General features: G+C 47.1%; 1 protein-coding gene across 1 annotated transcript in view; it reads right to left on the reverse strand.

The window, feature by feature from the left end:
* The window catches only part of MRPS6 (mitochondrial ribosomal protein S6), a 46594-nt gene that overhangs the window by 6180 nt on the left and 23211 nt on the right, over positions 1–17203 (reverse strand). Inside the window, exon 2 of the mRNA XM_030950894.1 lies at positions 8654–8793. Within this exon, the coding sequence (XP_030806754.1) occupies positions 8654–8793 (140 nt within the window). The remainder of the gene's footprint in view (positions 1–8653; positions 8794–17203) is intronic.

Raw genomic sequence — 17203 nt, forward strand, 5'->3', positions numbered from 1 at the left:
TCCTGATCAGCTCCCCAAAATGAAATTTCTGGATAAGAATTACTGATCAACTCCCTAAAATGCAATTCCTGGATGATAAATCCTGATCAACTCCCCAAAATGCAATTTTTGGATGATAATTCCTGATGAACACCCCAAATTGGATGAGAATTCCTGATCAATTCCCAAAATGTAATTCCTGCATGATAATTCCTAATAACTCCCCAAAATGCAATTCATTATGAACCCCCTAAAATGCAATTCCTGCATGATAATCCCTGATAAACTCCACAAAATGAAATTTTTGGATGATAACTCCTGATCAACTCCCCAGAATGCAATTCCTGGCTGAGAATTCCTGATCAGCTCCCCAAATGCAATTCCTGATCAATTCCCCAAAATGTAATTTCTGGATAAGAATTACTGATCAGCTCCCCAAAATGCAATTCCTGGGTGATAATTCCTGATAAACTCCCCAAATGTAATTCCTGGGTGATAAATCCTGATCAACTCCCCAAACTGCAATTTTTGGATGATAATTCCTGATTAACACCCAAATTGGATGAGAATTCCTGATCAATTCCCAAAATGTAATTCCTGCATGATAATTCCTAATGAACTCCCCAAAATGCAATTCCGCATATAATCTGATAACCCACAAAATGAAATTTTTGCATGATAATCCCTGATCAACTCCCCAAAGCAAAACCGCTGAAATTTTTCCGGATGATAACTCCTGCACATCAACTCCCCAAAGAATTTTGCATAAGATTCCTGGCTGAGAATTCCTGATCAACTCAGAAATTCCTGGCTGAGAATTCCTGATCAGCTCCCCAAATGCAATTCCTGATCAATTCCCCAAAATGTAATTCCTGGATAAGAATTCCTGATAAGCTCCCCAAAATGCAATTCCTGCGTGATAATCCCTGATAAACTCCCAAAATGTAATTTTGGGTGATAAATCCTGATGAACTCCCCCAAAATGCAATTTTTGGCTGATAATTCCTGATTAACTCCCAAATTGGATGAGAATTCCTGATCAATCCCCAAAATGTAATTCCTGCATGATAATTCCTAATGAACTCCCCAAAATGCAATCTGAACCCCTAAAATGCAATTCCTGCATGATAATCCCTGATAAACTCCACAAAATGAAATTTTTGGATGATAATTCCTGATCAAGTCCCCAGAATGCAATTCCTGGCTGAGAATTCCTGATCAACTCAGAAATTCCTGGATGAGAATTCCTGATGAACTCCCCAAATGCAATTCCTGATCAACTCCCCAAAATGAAATTTCTGGATAAGAATTCCTGATCAACTCCCCTAAATGCAATTCCTGGGTGAGAATTCCTGATTAACTCCCTAAAATGCAAATTTTGGATGATAATTACTGATGAACTCCCCAAATTGCAATTTTTGGATGATAATTACTGATCAATTCCCCAAAATGTAATTCCTGGATAAGAATTACTGATCAGCTCCCCAAAATGCAATTCCTGGGTGAGCAATTCCTGAGTGAGAATTCCTGATGAACTCCCCAAAATGCAATTTTTGGATGATAATTCCTGATTAACTCCCAAATTGGATGAGAATTCCTGATCAATCCCCAAAATGTAATTCCTGCATGATAATTCCTAATGAACTCCCCTAAATGCAATTCCAGCGTGATAATTCCTGCTAAACTCCCCAAAATGCAACTCCTGGATGATAATTCCTGATGAACTCCACAAATGCAATTCATTATGAACCCCCCAAAATGCAATTCCTGCATGATAATTCCTGATCAGCTCCCCAAAATGCAATTCCTGGATGATAATTCCTGATCAACTCCACAAAATGAAATTTTTGGATGATAATTACTGATGAACTCCCCAGAATGCAAGTTTTGGATGATAATTCCTGATCAATTCTCCAAATGCAATTCCTGGGTAATAATTCAGGATGAACACCCCAAATTGGATGAGAATTCCTGATTAACTCCCCAAAATGCAATACCTGGGTGATAAATCCTGATCAACTCCCCAAATGTAATTCCTGGGTGATAAATCCTGATCAACTCCCAAAATGCAATTCCTGCATGATAATTCCTGATCAGTTCCCCAAACTGGATGATAATTCTTGATAAACTCTTCAAATACAATTCCTGATAAACTCCCCAAAATGCAATTCATTATGAACCCCCAAAATGCAATTCCAGCATGAGAATTCATGATAAACTCCACAAATGTAATTCCTGGATGATAATTCCTAATAAACTCCCCAGATGTAATTCCTGCATGATAATTCCTGATCAGCTCCCCAAACTGGATGATAATTCTTGATAAACTCTTCAAATACAATTCCTGATAAACTCCCCAAAAGGCAATTCCTGGGTGAGAATTCCTGATCAACTCCACAAAATGAAATTTTTGGATGATAATTACTGATGAAATCCCCAGAATGCAAATCCTGCATGATAATTTCTGATGAACTCCCCAAATTGGATGAGAATTCCTGATGAACTCCCCAAAATGCAAATTTTGGATAATAATTCCTGATGAACTCCACAAAATGCTTTTTTTTGGATGATAATTCCTGATCAACTCCCAAAATGCAATTCCTGATAAAAAGCTCCCCAAAATGCAGTTCCTGGGTGATAATTCCTAATAAACTCCCCAGAATGTAATTCTTGGGTGATAATTCCTGATCAACTCCACAAAATGCAGTTCCTGGGTGATAATTCCTGATCAACTCCACAAAGTGCAGTTCCTGGGTGATAATTCCTGATCAATTCCCAAAATGCAGCTGAGCAAGAAGAAAGCAAGCCCTGGGTTTGCTATTTCAGAGAGCACGGGGGCTGAGGAGACAACTGTGAGTGAAGAGCAAAACAAAGAGATCGAGAGGCAAAGCAAGCAAATAACAAAAGAAAATTGCCGTCTTCTCAAAATCAAATTTGAAAGCGAGGAAAAAAGAAACAACAAGGCAACGAAAAACTGGCAAATAGAACATGGAAATTGTTATGAATAATCAGAGTTTTGCTGGAGAAGTCATAAGGGATGGAATGGTTGGGTTGGAAGGGAATTGAAAGCCACCCAGTGCCACCCCTGCCATGGCAGGGACACCTCCCACTGTCCCAGGCTGCTCCAGCCCCAGTGTCCAGCCTGGCCTTGGGCACTGCCACAGAAATAAACGTGCAACTGAATAAAATAAAGTGAATGAAATGATGAAAATGTGGTGAGAAAGGTGTGAAACATTCCTGGGTCCCTGTGGATTGAACAGAGGGAATCCCACACATCCCAAAACCAGGAGAAGGGAAGGCCCTGGTGCTCCATCAGCTCCCAAACCCTGAGCAGGCTGAGCTGCATCCCTTTGCTCCAGAGCTAAGAATGGAAACACTGGAGTGGGGCTAAAAACCACCAAAAACTCTGAAATTCCAACCCCCAGAATTCCAAGTTCCACCTCAATCCCCATCCCAGCTCCTGCAGCTTCAGAGATCCCTGACCTGCAAATCCTTGGAGCCACCACCTCCCCCAAGGAATGTGTGGATCCTGTTTTGGGTTTTTCCTGGTTGTTTTGGAGCTGCCTTTGGATCCTGACCAAAGTCAAACTCCCCCAGGCCAAGGCTGACCCCAAACACCCCCTGAGCCCTGGAGAGGCACAAGGGAAGGGTTGGGGCAGGGCCAGAGCAAACAGAGAACCACAAAGTGCCACCCCCAGTGTGCTACTATCACTTTACAACCTGTTGGAATCTGCTCTGCCGTGCTCAGAGGGATTCAGAGCTCCTGGAGCATCTCAAACAGCAAACAGAGCCTGGCTTCAACATTCCTTCCATTCAAAAGGCTGCCACACACCTCATTTAAACCAGTTTGGTTTTGTTTGTGCCCGCCAGAAACACTTCTGGGACAAAAAAAACCCACCAAGCACCTTAAAAGCAATGAAAATGCAGCTCATTAATAACAAGGAGTGGCAAGTAAAAGAAATGCTTGGCACAAATCTGTGGCCCAGCAGGAGAGAAAGGTTGGGAATCTTTATTGAAATAAATTCTTGCCCTGGTTTTTTCACATTCTGGGCAAGTCAGGCTCAAAGTCTCACCTGAATTTCCACACCTGGAACCTGGTCCTTGGCACATTTTATCCAGCCACAAGATGAACTGTTACAATTTCAAATCATTCTCTGAAATACTTAAAAACCAAAATATTCATGTTCCACTATGAATAGAATGAATGTGAATGAGTGGCTAATTCAGTTTAAAGATCAGTAAATCAGGGATTGAAAAGTTTGATTCTTTAATGAATCCACGCAATTCCCAAAACTCATTTCATCATTTCAAAATGACCAAATTTTCATAATGACCTACAGGCAAAACCTGTCCATATTAGGTCTTCCAAAAAAATAAATAAAACAAAAGGAGGAGGATGCCCAAAGAGATGCATTTCAGAGAAAAACCTAAATTTTAACACCTCATCCTCAATGAGCAGGATCTTCTGAGAGGGAATAACCCCATTGTTTGTAGGACGATCCCAATGTTTGTAGGATAATCCCATTGTTTGTAGGATGATCCCATTGTTTGTAGGATCTGAGGGTTTCAGGAGAGTCAAACTGCTCCTGCCAGTGACAGCTGAGGGCCACAATCCCCCTTGGCAGGCTTGGAGAAATCTGCTTTACACAGCAATTGCCAGAACATTCCTTTTCTCTGTGAAGTCTCCTGGATATTGTTCAGTTTATAACAAGCCTGTATTGACTTTATATCCCCAAAATCCCAGATATGCTGGAGCACTCCAGAGTGCCCTGGGAAAAAAAAAAAAAAGGTGAAAAAAGGGGGGAAAAAGTCCTTTTTTAAGGACAATCCCTCCTGCTGATTTATCAATTTGTATTTTCTACTTCAGCTCTCTCCTTATCTCTAAAATCCCCACCAAAACCTGCACAGGCTTTGCCCTGAAAATCAGGGAATGGTTTGGGTTGGGAGGGAAGTTAAAGATCATTCCATGGGCAGGGAACCTTCCAGCAGCCCAGCTGAGTCCAAGCCCCATTCCATTCATTTTTATATCATTCTATTAGGTTCATTTGCATATAATTCACCAGCCAGGAGGTCCAAGGAAATATTGGATTGAGTGTCCATCCCAAATCTCCAACATGCTATAGGAAAATAAATCAGTTTATCATGCTATAGGAAAATAAATCTCCAACTAACTACATGCTGGAGAAAAATAAATCAGTTAAATAAATCAGTTAAAATAAATTAGTTAAATAAAAGTCAGGAAAATTAAAAAACCATAAACTTAAAAATATTAAAATCCTAAAACAAGCAAAAAATTAAAAGCTTTGGAAGATTCAAGATGATCCCCCCAGACATTCATCAGAATTCTCACAGAAGCCTCTTAAGATAATTCAGAATAAGCCAAGACTAAGGAAAAGTGGGATATTCTGGATTATCCAATGTCCCACTCCACACCAACCTGCTCCAGAAGGGACACAGGAGAATTGGAAATTGGCTGGGGAGGAGAAAAAATTCCAGGATTTTATGGAAAGTCCAGGACCTTAGGGAGGTGTCTGGAAAAGTTGTTTATTTTCTTTTTAACTTTGTCCTATTGAAAAAAAGAAATATATATATATATTTTTACAGCTGCTGTAAAGTAGAACTGGCTCATTTTAAAAGGTGGCTCCAAAACTGATTTATCACTTCCCATTGATGGGTAATGTTTGATTTCCTGAATGTTTTATTTTCCAGTATAAAATACTGGATGGTCCAGCAGGAACCCACCCTGCCTTGTCCATGGAGCTGCAAATTCCACAGGAAAAGCTCCAGGAATGCAATCCTCAGGAATTCCCAGCGCTGCCAGCGCCAGCTCTGGATGGGAGATCCCAAAGAGAGGCACCCAAAGCACGTCCTGCAGCACCTCCCTCCATGCTGCTCCTCCCAGCAAACAGAGATCTGGATCCTGCCACATCCAGGGAGGGCAGGAACAGGGACTGAGAAATATCTGGGGACATCTGCCCTGGGAGGAGGAGGAGGCTTTGATCTGATGGTTTCCTGCCTGCAGGTTGCAATTCCTGGTTACTAAAGCCTTGTTTTACTCAGCACATAAAATCCACCTGCTCTGGGGGCTCTGCAGGCAGGAGGGGTTTGCTCAAAGCTCTCTGGGAGGAGTTGGGAGTGCTGGGGAGTGAGGAGAGATGGATCTGCTCCATTCCAGAGCCCCCTGAGGCCAGTGGGGATCAGGAGAGGGATTGGGGTTGGGGTTGGGGTTGGGGCTGGGATTAGGGTTGGGGCTGGGATTGGGGTTAGGATTGGAATTGGAATCAGGAGAGGGATTGGGATTGGGATTGGGATTGTGCCCTGCTCAGGTGATTTCCCAGCTGCAGAGCTGCCCCAGCCCTGGGCCCAGCCCAGGGAGGAGCTGGAGCTGCTGCAGAGAGCCCAGAGGAGGCTCCAGGATGAGCAGAGGGATGGAGCAGCTCTGCTGGCAGGAAAGGCTGGCACAGCTGGCATTGTTCACCTGCACAGGAGAAGCTTTGGCCTGAGCTCAGGGTGGCCTTGCAGGGCCTGCAGGAGCCCCAGGAAAGCTGGAGAGAGACAATTTCCAGGGGATGCAGGGACAGCACCCAGGGAATGGCCTCAAAGTGAAAAATTACAGGTTTAGGTCAGATATTAGGAACAATTTCCTCCCTGGCAGGGTGGGCAGGCCCTGGCACAGGGTGTCCCTGGATCCCTGGCAGTGCCCAAGGCCAGGCTGGACACTGGGGACAGTGGGAGGTGTCCCTGCCATGACAGGGGTGGCCCTGGGTGGGACTTGAGGTCCCTCCCATCCCACCCATCCCTGACTCCACCTCAGGCACTGCCTTTGTGCCTGTTTTGCTCTCCTGCTCCATGTGGGTTTTTTTCCAAACCATGCCTTGACCCTGCCAGTTTTGCAATGTAGGATGAAATCCTGCTGCATGCCCATGGGAGATGAGAAATTCCTGTCTCAGGACAGAATTAGTGATTACCTCATCCTGCTGTCAGAGCAGAAGCATTTCATAAACATGAAAGCCTTTTCCAAGGGCAGAACAAGGAGCTGGTGTCCCTCTCCTTGTGCCAGGGGGGAGCTAAGGCACAGGGATGAAATTCCAGTGATTTTGGGAGAGGTTAGATGACAGTTTTTGGCTTGGGTGGCAACACTTCTACAGGCCAGGTTTTGGAATCTTCAACAGAAGACAGGAACATCTCCAGAACTTTGGAGAAGAGATGAAGAGAAGCCATTTCTCCAGGGGAGCTGTGCCAGGGCCTCATCACCTCCACAAGGAGGGATCCTCCCCAGTACCCCACCCAACCCTGCCCTCTGGCACTGGGAAGCCATTCCTCCTCTCTGTCACTACATGTCCTTGGAGAAAATCCCCTTTCCTCCTTTTTACAGCATCCCTCAAGGTTCTGGAAGGGCTCTGAGGCATCCCTGAAGTTCCTCTTCCCCAGGCTGATGGAACAGGAGCGTACTGGAGATCCCCCCTTCCCCTGGCAGCTCTCACCATTGCCACTTGGCAGGAGCACCACAAGGAGCTCAGAAGAGGGAATGAAACCAGGAGTGACCCCATGAGAGCTGATCCAAGGAGGAATTTGCAGCTCTGGAGTGCCCTGAGCTTCCCCAGAGCCCCTCAAGGAAGAGCAGGGCCGGCTGAGCTCCTGTTGGATGCTGCAGGATCGGGAGCAGCTCGTTAATTGTTAATTGTTATTAGGATTAGGCAGCCCCAGCAGTGGGGGTTGCTTAGCAACATCTCCCAGGCCTTGGAGAGGCAGCAGCCATTTCAGAGGTGGCCTCAAGGAGCAAAACCACCCTGGGCAGGGGATGGGAGCTGCAGCAGCTCCCTCTGCGCTGTGGGGTCATTTCCATTTCTTGTGTTTCCATAAAACCCAGGATTACCTTCAACACCCTAAACTGAGGGGCTGGGGGTGCTCACCTGGAGAGGAGAAGCTGCAGGGAGAGCTCAGAGCCCCTGGCAGGGCCTGAAGGGCTCCAGGAGAGCTGCACAGGGACTGGGGACAAGGCCTGCAGGGACAGCACCCAGGGCATGGCTTCCCACTAAAATGGGAGAAATTTAGGTGAGATATGGGGAAGACATTCTCCCTTTTGAGGGTGGGCAGGCCCTGGCACAGGGTGCCCAGAGCAGCTGGGGCTGCCCCTGCATCCCTGGCAGTGCCCAAGGCCAGGCTGGACACTGGGGGAGCACTGGAAGGTGTCCCTGCCATGGCAGGGCTGGGATAGGATGATCCCTAAAATCCCTCCCAACCCAAACCATTCCATGATTCTGGACTTTATCAAACCCCAAAACTGTATCAGAAACACAACCAAGTCTTACAGGGCACTTTAATGTTAATTATTAACATTGGAGGAAAGGATCCCATCCTGCCAACTAGGAGATTAGGCTGAGCTTTATCAGAAAACAGCCTAAAAATAGTCATTTAAAAAATAAAAATATTGCTTATGTTGGGGAAAGTTCTGCAGTGCAAACACCACTGAAAACCACCACAAAACTGACAGCACTCAGAATAAAGCACACAGAACACACACATCCCCCAACAACCACCCAGCTCCTTGCTGAGAGCCCTCCCAGGTCCCACCTGCAACCCAAAAATCCCCAGAAGAGCCAAGGGCTGGTCCTGGTGTCCCTGCTCCAGGAGCAGCAGTGACAGGACTGCAGGAGGAGGTGTCACCACGTACCCCCCTCTCTTGTGGCGCTCCTTGTGCTTGGTGATCTTGTAGGGCAGGGACCTCTCCCCCAGGTTCTCCAGGCTCCTCACGATGGCTCCTCTCTCCATCAGAGCCTCCACGGTGCGCTTGAGCACGGCTGCCGTCTCAGGCTGGAAAAGAAAACAAACAAAGTCAGGAATTGCTGGAAATCTGGGTGGTTTGTGTGGTGGGAAGGAGAGCTGCACTTGCACAGCTCAGCACTTGCACAGGGGGGGCTGCAACCCAAGAAGACAAAGTGGAAGCGCTGAGGGAGAGAACTTTTAGGAGCAGGCTGTGGTGGTGTTTGAGGGTCTCCAGGACCAGGGAAGAAGCATTTTATATTATATGTTTGAGGGTCTCCAGGGAAGAGATGAGAATCTTGACTCTATGTTTCAGAAGGCTGATTTATTATCATATTATATTACATTATATTACATTATATTATATTATATTATATTATATTATATTATATTATATTATATTATATTATATTATATTATATTAATCATTACATAATAATATATAATATACATTAATATTCACATACAAAATATTAATATAGTATATTTATACATTATATACATTATTATATATGTAATATTATGTATAATATATAATAATATAATAATATGATTATAATATGTATAATTATATATTTGGTATATAACTATATATTAATTATATATTAAATATATATAATATATAAATATAAAATATAATATTTATTATATATCTTTAATATAATTATATATAATTACATATAATAATATAATTATATATAATATAATATAATATAATATAATAATATTATATTATATTATATTATATTATATTATATTATATTATATTATATTATATTATATTATATTATATTATATTATATTATATTATATTATATTATATTATATTATATTATACTATATTATATTATACTATATTATACTATATTATACTATATTATACTATATTATACTATATTATACTATATTATACTATATTATACTATATTATATTATAATGATATACTAAAACTATGCTAAAGAAAAAGCAAAGAAACATCAAAAAGCTAGCAAAGAAAAGAATGAATAATAAAATCTTGTGATTAACTAAAGTCTGGACACAGCTTGACCTGTGATTAATCATTAAGTAAAAACCACTCTAATACTAAGTACACAATTCTTTAAATCACATTCTAAAGTAACAAAACAGGGAGAAGCTGAAGCTTCCCAGCTTCTCAAGAAAAAAATCTTAGCAAAAGGATTTTTCAAAAAATCTATCAGTGACAGCAGGCAATTCCCCAGGAACATTTCCTGCCATTTCCAAGTCAGGCCCCAGCAAAAAGAAGACGAGTTCATGGATTTGACTCACCTGCAATCACTTGGTCTGAGCCTTGCACAAGGCAATATTCCTAGCAAAGGAAAATGATGGATTGGGAACAGATTTGGGGTCCTTGCACTGTTGTTGTTCATTAATATTTCAGGTGATCAGTGTGGGGAAAACACAAATCCATGGCTTGATATGGAGACAGCAATTAGCACCATTATCTACAAATTACATATGTCATTTATATCCTTATGTACACTGCACGTGTGCAACATTAGGGAACCTGGGGATATCCTGGGCTGGAAGGGACCCACAGGGATCTCTGATCCAGCTCCTGGCCCTGCACACACCCCAACAATCCCACTCTGTCCCTGCAGGGCTGTCCAAAGGCTCCTGCAGCTCTGGCAGCCCTTCCACAACCTCATTTCAGGGAGCTGTGGAGAGCAATGACAAACCCTTCCTAACCTCCATGCAGATTTAAATGAAATCCAATAAAATATTGTTGGGAAAACTCCCTGCCCTCCATGCCTCACCCCCAAGTGACACAGAGGTTTTTGTCTCTTTTCCACATGCCCAGGGATCAGCACATTCCCTGAGTGCTGCAAGGCCAACGTGAGGTGCAGTTGCTGAACACAACCAAGCCAAAGATTTGAGCCCCGTGTATTTAAAAACAAAACCAGAAAGAAAGAACAAGAAAAGAAAGCCACAGATTTCTACATTCAGGATTGTAAAATTTGCAACCTTCCCCACTTGTGGCCATGCTCTGAAAACATCAACTAATTGTTGGGTTGGAAAGCTTGTCACTATAACCCCTCTCATTCTCCCTCTCCCAAAATTGCCATGGTTTACCCTGGCTTGCCTAAAGCCATCACCCAAACTAAAAATAAGCTGAACTCTGCTAACCAAGAGATCCACAGACACAGGTTCCTTGGTTTGCCTCAGAGCCAGAGCACTTGGGGACAGAGGAAATGGGCCTGCCTGGCTCCCAGCTCAGGAGCCACAACATTTTTTCCTGAACAGCCCAGTTCTCATTCCAGTCCCAGAACCCAACACTAATTCCAGTCCCACAGCCCAACACTAATTCCAGTCCCACAGCCCAGCACTAATTCCAGTCCCACAGCCCAGCACTAATTCCAGTCCCACAGCCCAGCACTAATTCCAGTCCCCAGCCCAACACTAATTCCAGTCCCACAGCCCAGCACTAATTCCAGTCCCCAGCCCAGCACTAATTCCAGTCCCAAGCCCAGCACTAATTCCAGTCCCACAGCCCAGCACTAATTCCAGTCCCAGAGCCCAGCACTAATTCCAGTCCCAGAGCCCAGCACTAATTCCAGTCCCCAGCCCAGCACTAATTCCAGTCCCAGAGCCCAGCACTAATTCCAGTCCCCAGTCCTCAGTCCCAGGCCCAGCACTAATTCCAGTCCCAGAGCCCAGCACTAATTCCAGTCCCACAGCCCAGCACTATTCCAGTCCCCGCGCACTTTCCAGAGAGACTACCCCATGGAGCTGCTCCGTCCCAGAGGGATGAGGAAGAGCTCTCAGGAGCAGCACAGCTGGTTTGGAATTGCAGCTCTGGACACCCCTCCTGCCCCCAGGGCAAACCAGAGCCATTCCCAACTGCTCTCACCCTGGGCAGCCTTGGCAGTGACCTGGGGCCACAGCAGTGGCTCACAAGTTGTCACCTTGCTCTGGAAAGGTGCAGTCCCAAGCTGCACCAAGGGAAATACAGGTTGGACAGCAGGGAAAAGGTTTTTGCAGCAAGGGTGAGAAAGTTCTGGAATGGCTGCCCGGGGAGGTGGTGCAGTCCCCATCCCTGGGTGTGTTTAACAAAGCCTGGATGTGGCACTGGGGGCCAGGGCTCAGTTGAGGGGTTGGGGCTGGGCTGGACTCGATGGGCTTGAAGGTCTCTTCCAACCTGGTCATTCTGGAATTCTGAGAATTCTGTGAAGAATCCTGGGAGGGTCGGGCTGGAAGGGCCCACAGTGCTCACCTGGAGCCACCTCTGGGTCACCCAGAGCAGAGGGCACAGGGTGGGCCCAGGTGGCTCTGGAATGTCCCAGGGAGGAGACTCCAGCCCCTCTCTGGGCTCTGCTCCAGCTCAGACCCTGCCCAGGGCACAAGTTGTGCCTCCTGTGCAGGGGAATTGCTGGGCTCAGGCCCTGCCCGTGGCTCTGGGGCCATTGCTGGGCCTGGAGCAGAGCCTGGGCCTGCTCTGACCTCTGCACACAGGGACAGACACAGGGACAGACACAGGGACAGACACAGCGACAGACACAGGGACAGACACAGGGACAGACACAGGCACAGCCAGGGACAAACAGGGACAGACACAGGGACAGACACAGGGACAGACACAGGGACAGCCAGGGCTGAGGGCTCCTGGAAGACGGAACCAAAGGATTTTTGTCTATAGATCCAAATTCCCCACTCCTCTTCCCCCACATGTTTCAGAGCTCCCCAGAAGAAACCTGTTAACTCCACAGGTCCCACCAAGGCAAACATAGCCCCAGGTGTCACACCAGCCACAGGTGAGGGGACAACCTGAGCACTTTGTCCTCAGTTGGCCCCATCTCAAAACCTGTGTCCAGTCCTGGTCCTGCAGGAGAGCCCTGGAGGGGCTGGAGCGTGTCCAGGGCAGAGAACGGAGCTGGGAAGGGGCTGGAGAATCCCTGAGGGAGCTGGGAAGGGGCTGGAGAATCCCTGAGGGAACTGGGAAGGGGCTGGAGAATCCCTGAGGAGCTGGGAAGGGGCTGGAGAATCCCCTGAGGGAGCTGGGAAGGGGCTGGAGAATCCTTGAGGGAGCTGGGAAGGGGCTGGAGAATCCCTGAGGAGCTGGGAAGGGGCTGAGGCTGGAGCAAAGGAGGCTCAGGGGCCCTTGTGGCTCTGCACAAGTCCCTGCCAGGAGGGCACAGCCGGGGGGGTCGGGCTCTGCTCCCAGGGCACAGGGACAGGAGCAGAGGGAACGGCCTCAGGCTGGGCCAGGGCAGGCTCAGCTGGGCCAGCAGCAGCAATTTGCCCATGGAAAGGGAGCTCAGGCCTTGGCAGGGGCTGCCCAGGGAGCTTTGCAGTGCCCATCCCTGCAGGTGTGCCCTGGAGGTGGCACTGAGTGCTCTGGGCTGGGGACAAGGTGCCCATGGGGCACAGCTGGCACTGCATGGGCTGGCAGGGCTGTGCCAGCCCCAGGGATTTGGGGATCAACCTTGAAACTGGGAGGAATTAAATGGAAAATTGAAAACTACAGCAAAGAAACTGAAAAAGGTTTAAAGGTGAGCACACCACTGGTGCTGCTCCATGGTTGGACTGGATCTGCTTAAAGGTCTTCTCCAACCTCAGCAATTCTGTGATCCTGGCCTCTCCCTCTCTCCTCACAGTCTGTCAGCTCAGCACAATCCCAGCCAAGAGCAGGAGCTGTTCCATGCACACCTGGGGGTGCCCCATCCATTCCCCTCAGGATTAAAGCCACAAATGCCCCCAAAGAACCAAAGCAGCACCAAGCATCTCATCCTGAGGGGATGTTGTGCATCAGAGGAAACAAAAATGCTCCCATGGGTTCTATCAGTCCCACAGGACTCACCTGGCAACCAGGAAAGGTATAAATGAAAGGGAACTGGGGAAAAAATTGGATTTCTCTGGCAAAGTGGCTTCAGGCATGACCATCAGCCATGAAGCTCAGAGAGCAGCCCGGAGACAAACCAAACGTGGAAATAAAGCCTTTGGAATGCTGATGCCTCCTAAAAAATGAGGAGCCAGCCCCCTGGAAGCAGAGCTGTGTGAAAGGACTCGGCTCCACTGCTCCTTTTTCCATCTCATTTCCCCCAGAAAAGTCCAAGGGGATAGAAAATCCAGCCCTGGCTACAAAAAAAAAAAAAAGCTTTGTCAACCACCAAAACCTCCTCCAAGGAGAGTCTTTGGAGGGAGAAAAGGAAGCAAACACCAAATCCTCAGCAGCTTTAGGGCTAGGACAGTTCTCAAGTTCTTCTGGCCACTTGCTCAGTCCAACAGGAAACATTTAAAGTCAGTGGGCACATCCCAAGTTATAAACAGGAATAACTCCATCCCAATTACTTGATTATCCCTTCAATGTAGTAACAGCAGGATAAAATTATGTCTTTTTTTGGTTGCTCAGCAGTTACAAAAGGTTGGTCTGGGATTATTTACTGAGGTGGAAATCAAAGAAGGCAAACTCCATGTTTAGAAGGAAGCTGCAATTCCAAGCAGCAAAACTAAGGGGAAAAACCATTTCCTTGCTGTCAATTTACTACTTAATAAAACATTAGAAATTATTAGTGAAAATGATTAAATACTCTGCAATTACTGTAAAAGCATCAACAACCCAGAGCAGCAGCCCCAGGTTGGGGACAACCACTCAGGGCAGTCAGGAAAGGTCAAAATCCAGATAAATGCAGCATCCCAAGGAAACAGCATTCCAAGGAAACAGCAGATGTGGGAGCTGGGCTGAACCCCTGGGGAAAATGGGCTGGAGCTGGAAATGGAGCAGTGGGAATGGGGAAAACCTCCAAACCTGCCTGGAAGTTCAGGGCTGGGGAGGGATCCCACACTGGGTTGGGTTGGAGGGACCTCAGAGCCCACCCAGTGCCACCCCTGCCATGGCAGGGACACCTCCCAGTGTCCCAGTGTCCAGCCTGGCCTTGGGCACTGCCAGGGATCCAGGGGCAGCCCCAGCTGCTCTGGGCACCCTGTGCCAGGGCCTGCCCACCCTGCCAGGGAACAATTCCTCATTGCCAAGATCCCATCCAGCCCTGCCCTCTGGCACTGGCAGCCATTCCCTGGGTGCTGTCCCTGCAGGCCTTGTCCCCAGTCCCTCTGCAGCTCTCCTGGATCCCTTCAGGCCCTGCCAGGGGCTCTGAGCTCTCCCTGCAGCTTCTCCTCTCCAAGTGAGCCCCCCCAGCTCAGCTCCAGCCCCTCTGGACTCATCCCAACATTCCCAGACCTTTCTTGGAGCCCCAGCCCTGGATGATTTTAGGGCCAGCAGGATGCAGGGACAGAGGTTTCTGTATCTACAACAGAACCATTTCCCCAAGACAGAATAAAAGAGAAATGGGAAAGCCCAGGTGCTCCTGACCATGACAACCTTCCCATGTTCCCAGCCCACAGAGAGTGAACACAGAAGCAGGAGAGACCATCCCAGAAATGGAAAATAGAAAGTTACAGCAGGCACATCACTAAAAATAACCTGGGGGAAGTGATCAAAATGACTTCTGAATTCAAATGAGCACCCCATCCTCAAACCAGATTTTAATTAGCATTGGCTGGTGTTTAAGGCAAAGAACCAGATGTGAATACAAAGCCCACGGGCCTGGATGCAGAGGAAGCAGCAACTTTTAAACTCAAAGTGATGCCTGAACTCTTCTGTTCCCAAATCCACCTTTCTTCTTCAAAGAATCGAAATTCTATGATGGATTTTTTTTAATTTTTAACAAATCTTTTAAGATCAAAGGAGATTATAGAAGAAATTAAACTAAAATCTAAGGAATACAAGTATTCTATAAATACCATCCCACAGTTAAATTAAAACACCAATCCCAACACTGAATTTAATTCATTTTAGAGAGCTGAAAGCCTTGAGAATTTCTAAAAAGAAGCCTAAAAAGGTGCCTTTTAAATCTGAAATAAACAGCAACCAAATCCTCCACGATTCAGGATCATTTCAATGGTCTATTGCTAGAAACAGTTAAAGTAACAATTGGCCACAATGCACAGAAGGGTTGGAAGGGATTTAGGGATCATCCAGTGCCATGGCAGGGACACCTCCCACTGTCCCAGGCTGCTCCAAGCCCAATGTCCAACCTGGCCTTGGGCACTGCCAGGGATGGAGAGTCCTCAACCTTCCAGGCAGAATCTATTCAGAATCAGTTAAACCTCAGAATTAATTAAACACTTTCCCTGAAACTCCAGAAAGTTCAACTCTTCTTCCAACCACAACAAATTCTAGTAAGGGCTTCAAGGCAACGCTGCAAAATTGTCCTTATCGGGAAGTTGCTGAGGAAGAGCTCCCCAGGAACTCCAAGCTGTGTTTCTGCTGTGACTTTCTGATGTGAATATATTTCATCAATTTACTCTGTATGCTCGTTAAGCTTAATTAAGAGTGGAAAGGAAAAATAACAAAATCCAAAGAAAAAAGACATGGAGGGAATATCCCCCTTCCTCCTCATTCTTCCCCAGTTTTACAGACTGGGCAGAACACAGGGGCTGGGATGTCCCCATGGTCAGTTGGGGTCCCTGTCCCAGCTCTGGAAAGAGCTGGAGCGGAAAATCAGCCAAATTCCCAGAATTAGAGACTCCTCAAATCCCTGGGGTTGGAAAAGCTCTCCCAGCCCATGGAGTGCCAGCTGTGCCCCATGGGCACCTTGTCCCCAGCCCAGAGCACTCAGTGCCACCTCCAGGGCACACCTGCAGGGATGGGCACTGCAAAGCTCCCTGGGCAGCCCCTGCCAAGGCCTGAGCTCCCTTTCCATGGGCAAATTGCTGCTGCTGTCCCAGCTGAGCCTGCCCTGGCCCAGCCTGAGGCCGTTCCCTCTGCTCCTGTCCCTGTGCCCTGGGAGCAGAGCCCGACCCCCCCGGCTGTGCCCTCCTGGCAGGGACTTGTGCAGAGCCACAAGGGCCCCTGAGCCTCCTTTGCTCCAGCCTCAGCCCCTTCCCAGCTCCTCAGGGATTCTCCAGCCCCTTCCCAGCTCCTCAGGGATTCTCCAGCCCCTTCCCAGCTCCCTCAGGGATTCTCCAGCCCCTTCCCAGCTCCTCAGGGATTCTCCAGCCCCTTCCCAGCTCCCTCAGGGATTCTCCAGCCCCTTCCCAGCTCCGTTCCCTGCCCTGGACACGCTCCAGCCCCTCCAGGGCTCTCCTGCAGGACCAGGACTGGACACAGCTCTCGAGGGACAATCCCTGCCCTGCTCCTGCTGCACACACAATTCCTCACCCAGCCCAGCTGCCAGGAGCCTCCTGCCCCACCCAGACAGGTCTAAGCCATCTGTCCCCTCCAGGAGAGGCATTTTTGGGGATCAGAGCTGGCTCTGGATGTGCAGCTCTTCCACCCACCCTGCACATCCTCACTGCTGCCCCAGGACAAAGATAAAGCTGAACATGGTGAGTAAAAAACCCTCCACAGCACTTTTTGAGGACCACAGCTGTAATTTTTAAATCCTCCCCTGCTTTTGCAGAACACAAGCATCCTTGGCTCTGGAGCAGAAGAAGGTTTAAGGT

Source organism: Camarhynchus parvulus, chromosome 1, assembly GCF_901933205.1.
Source record: "Camarhynchus parvulus chromosome 1, STF_HiC, whole genome shotgun sequence".
Lineage (NCBI taxonomy): Eukaryota > Metazoa > Chordata > Aves > Passeriformes > Thraupidae > Camarhynchus > Camarhynchus parvulus.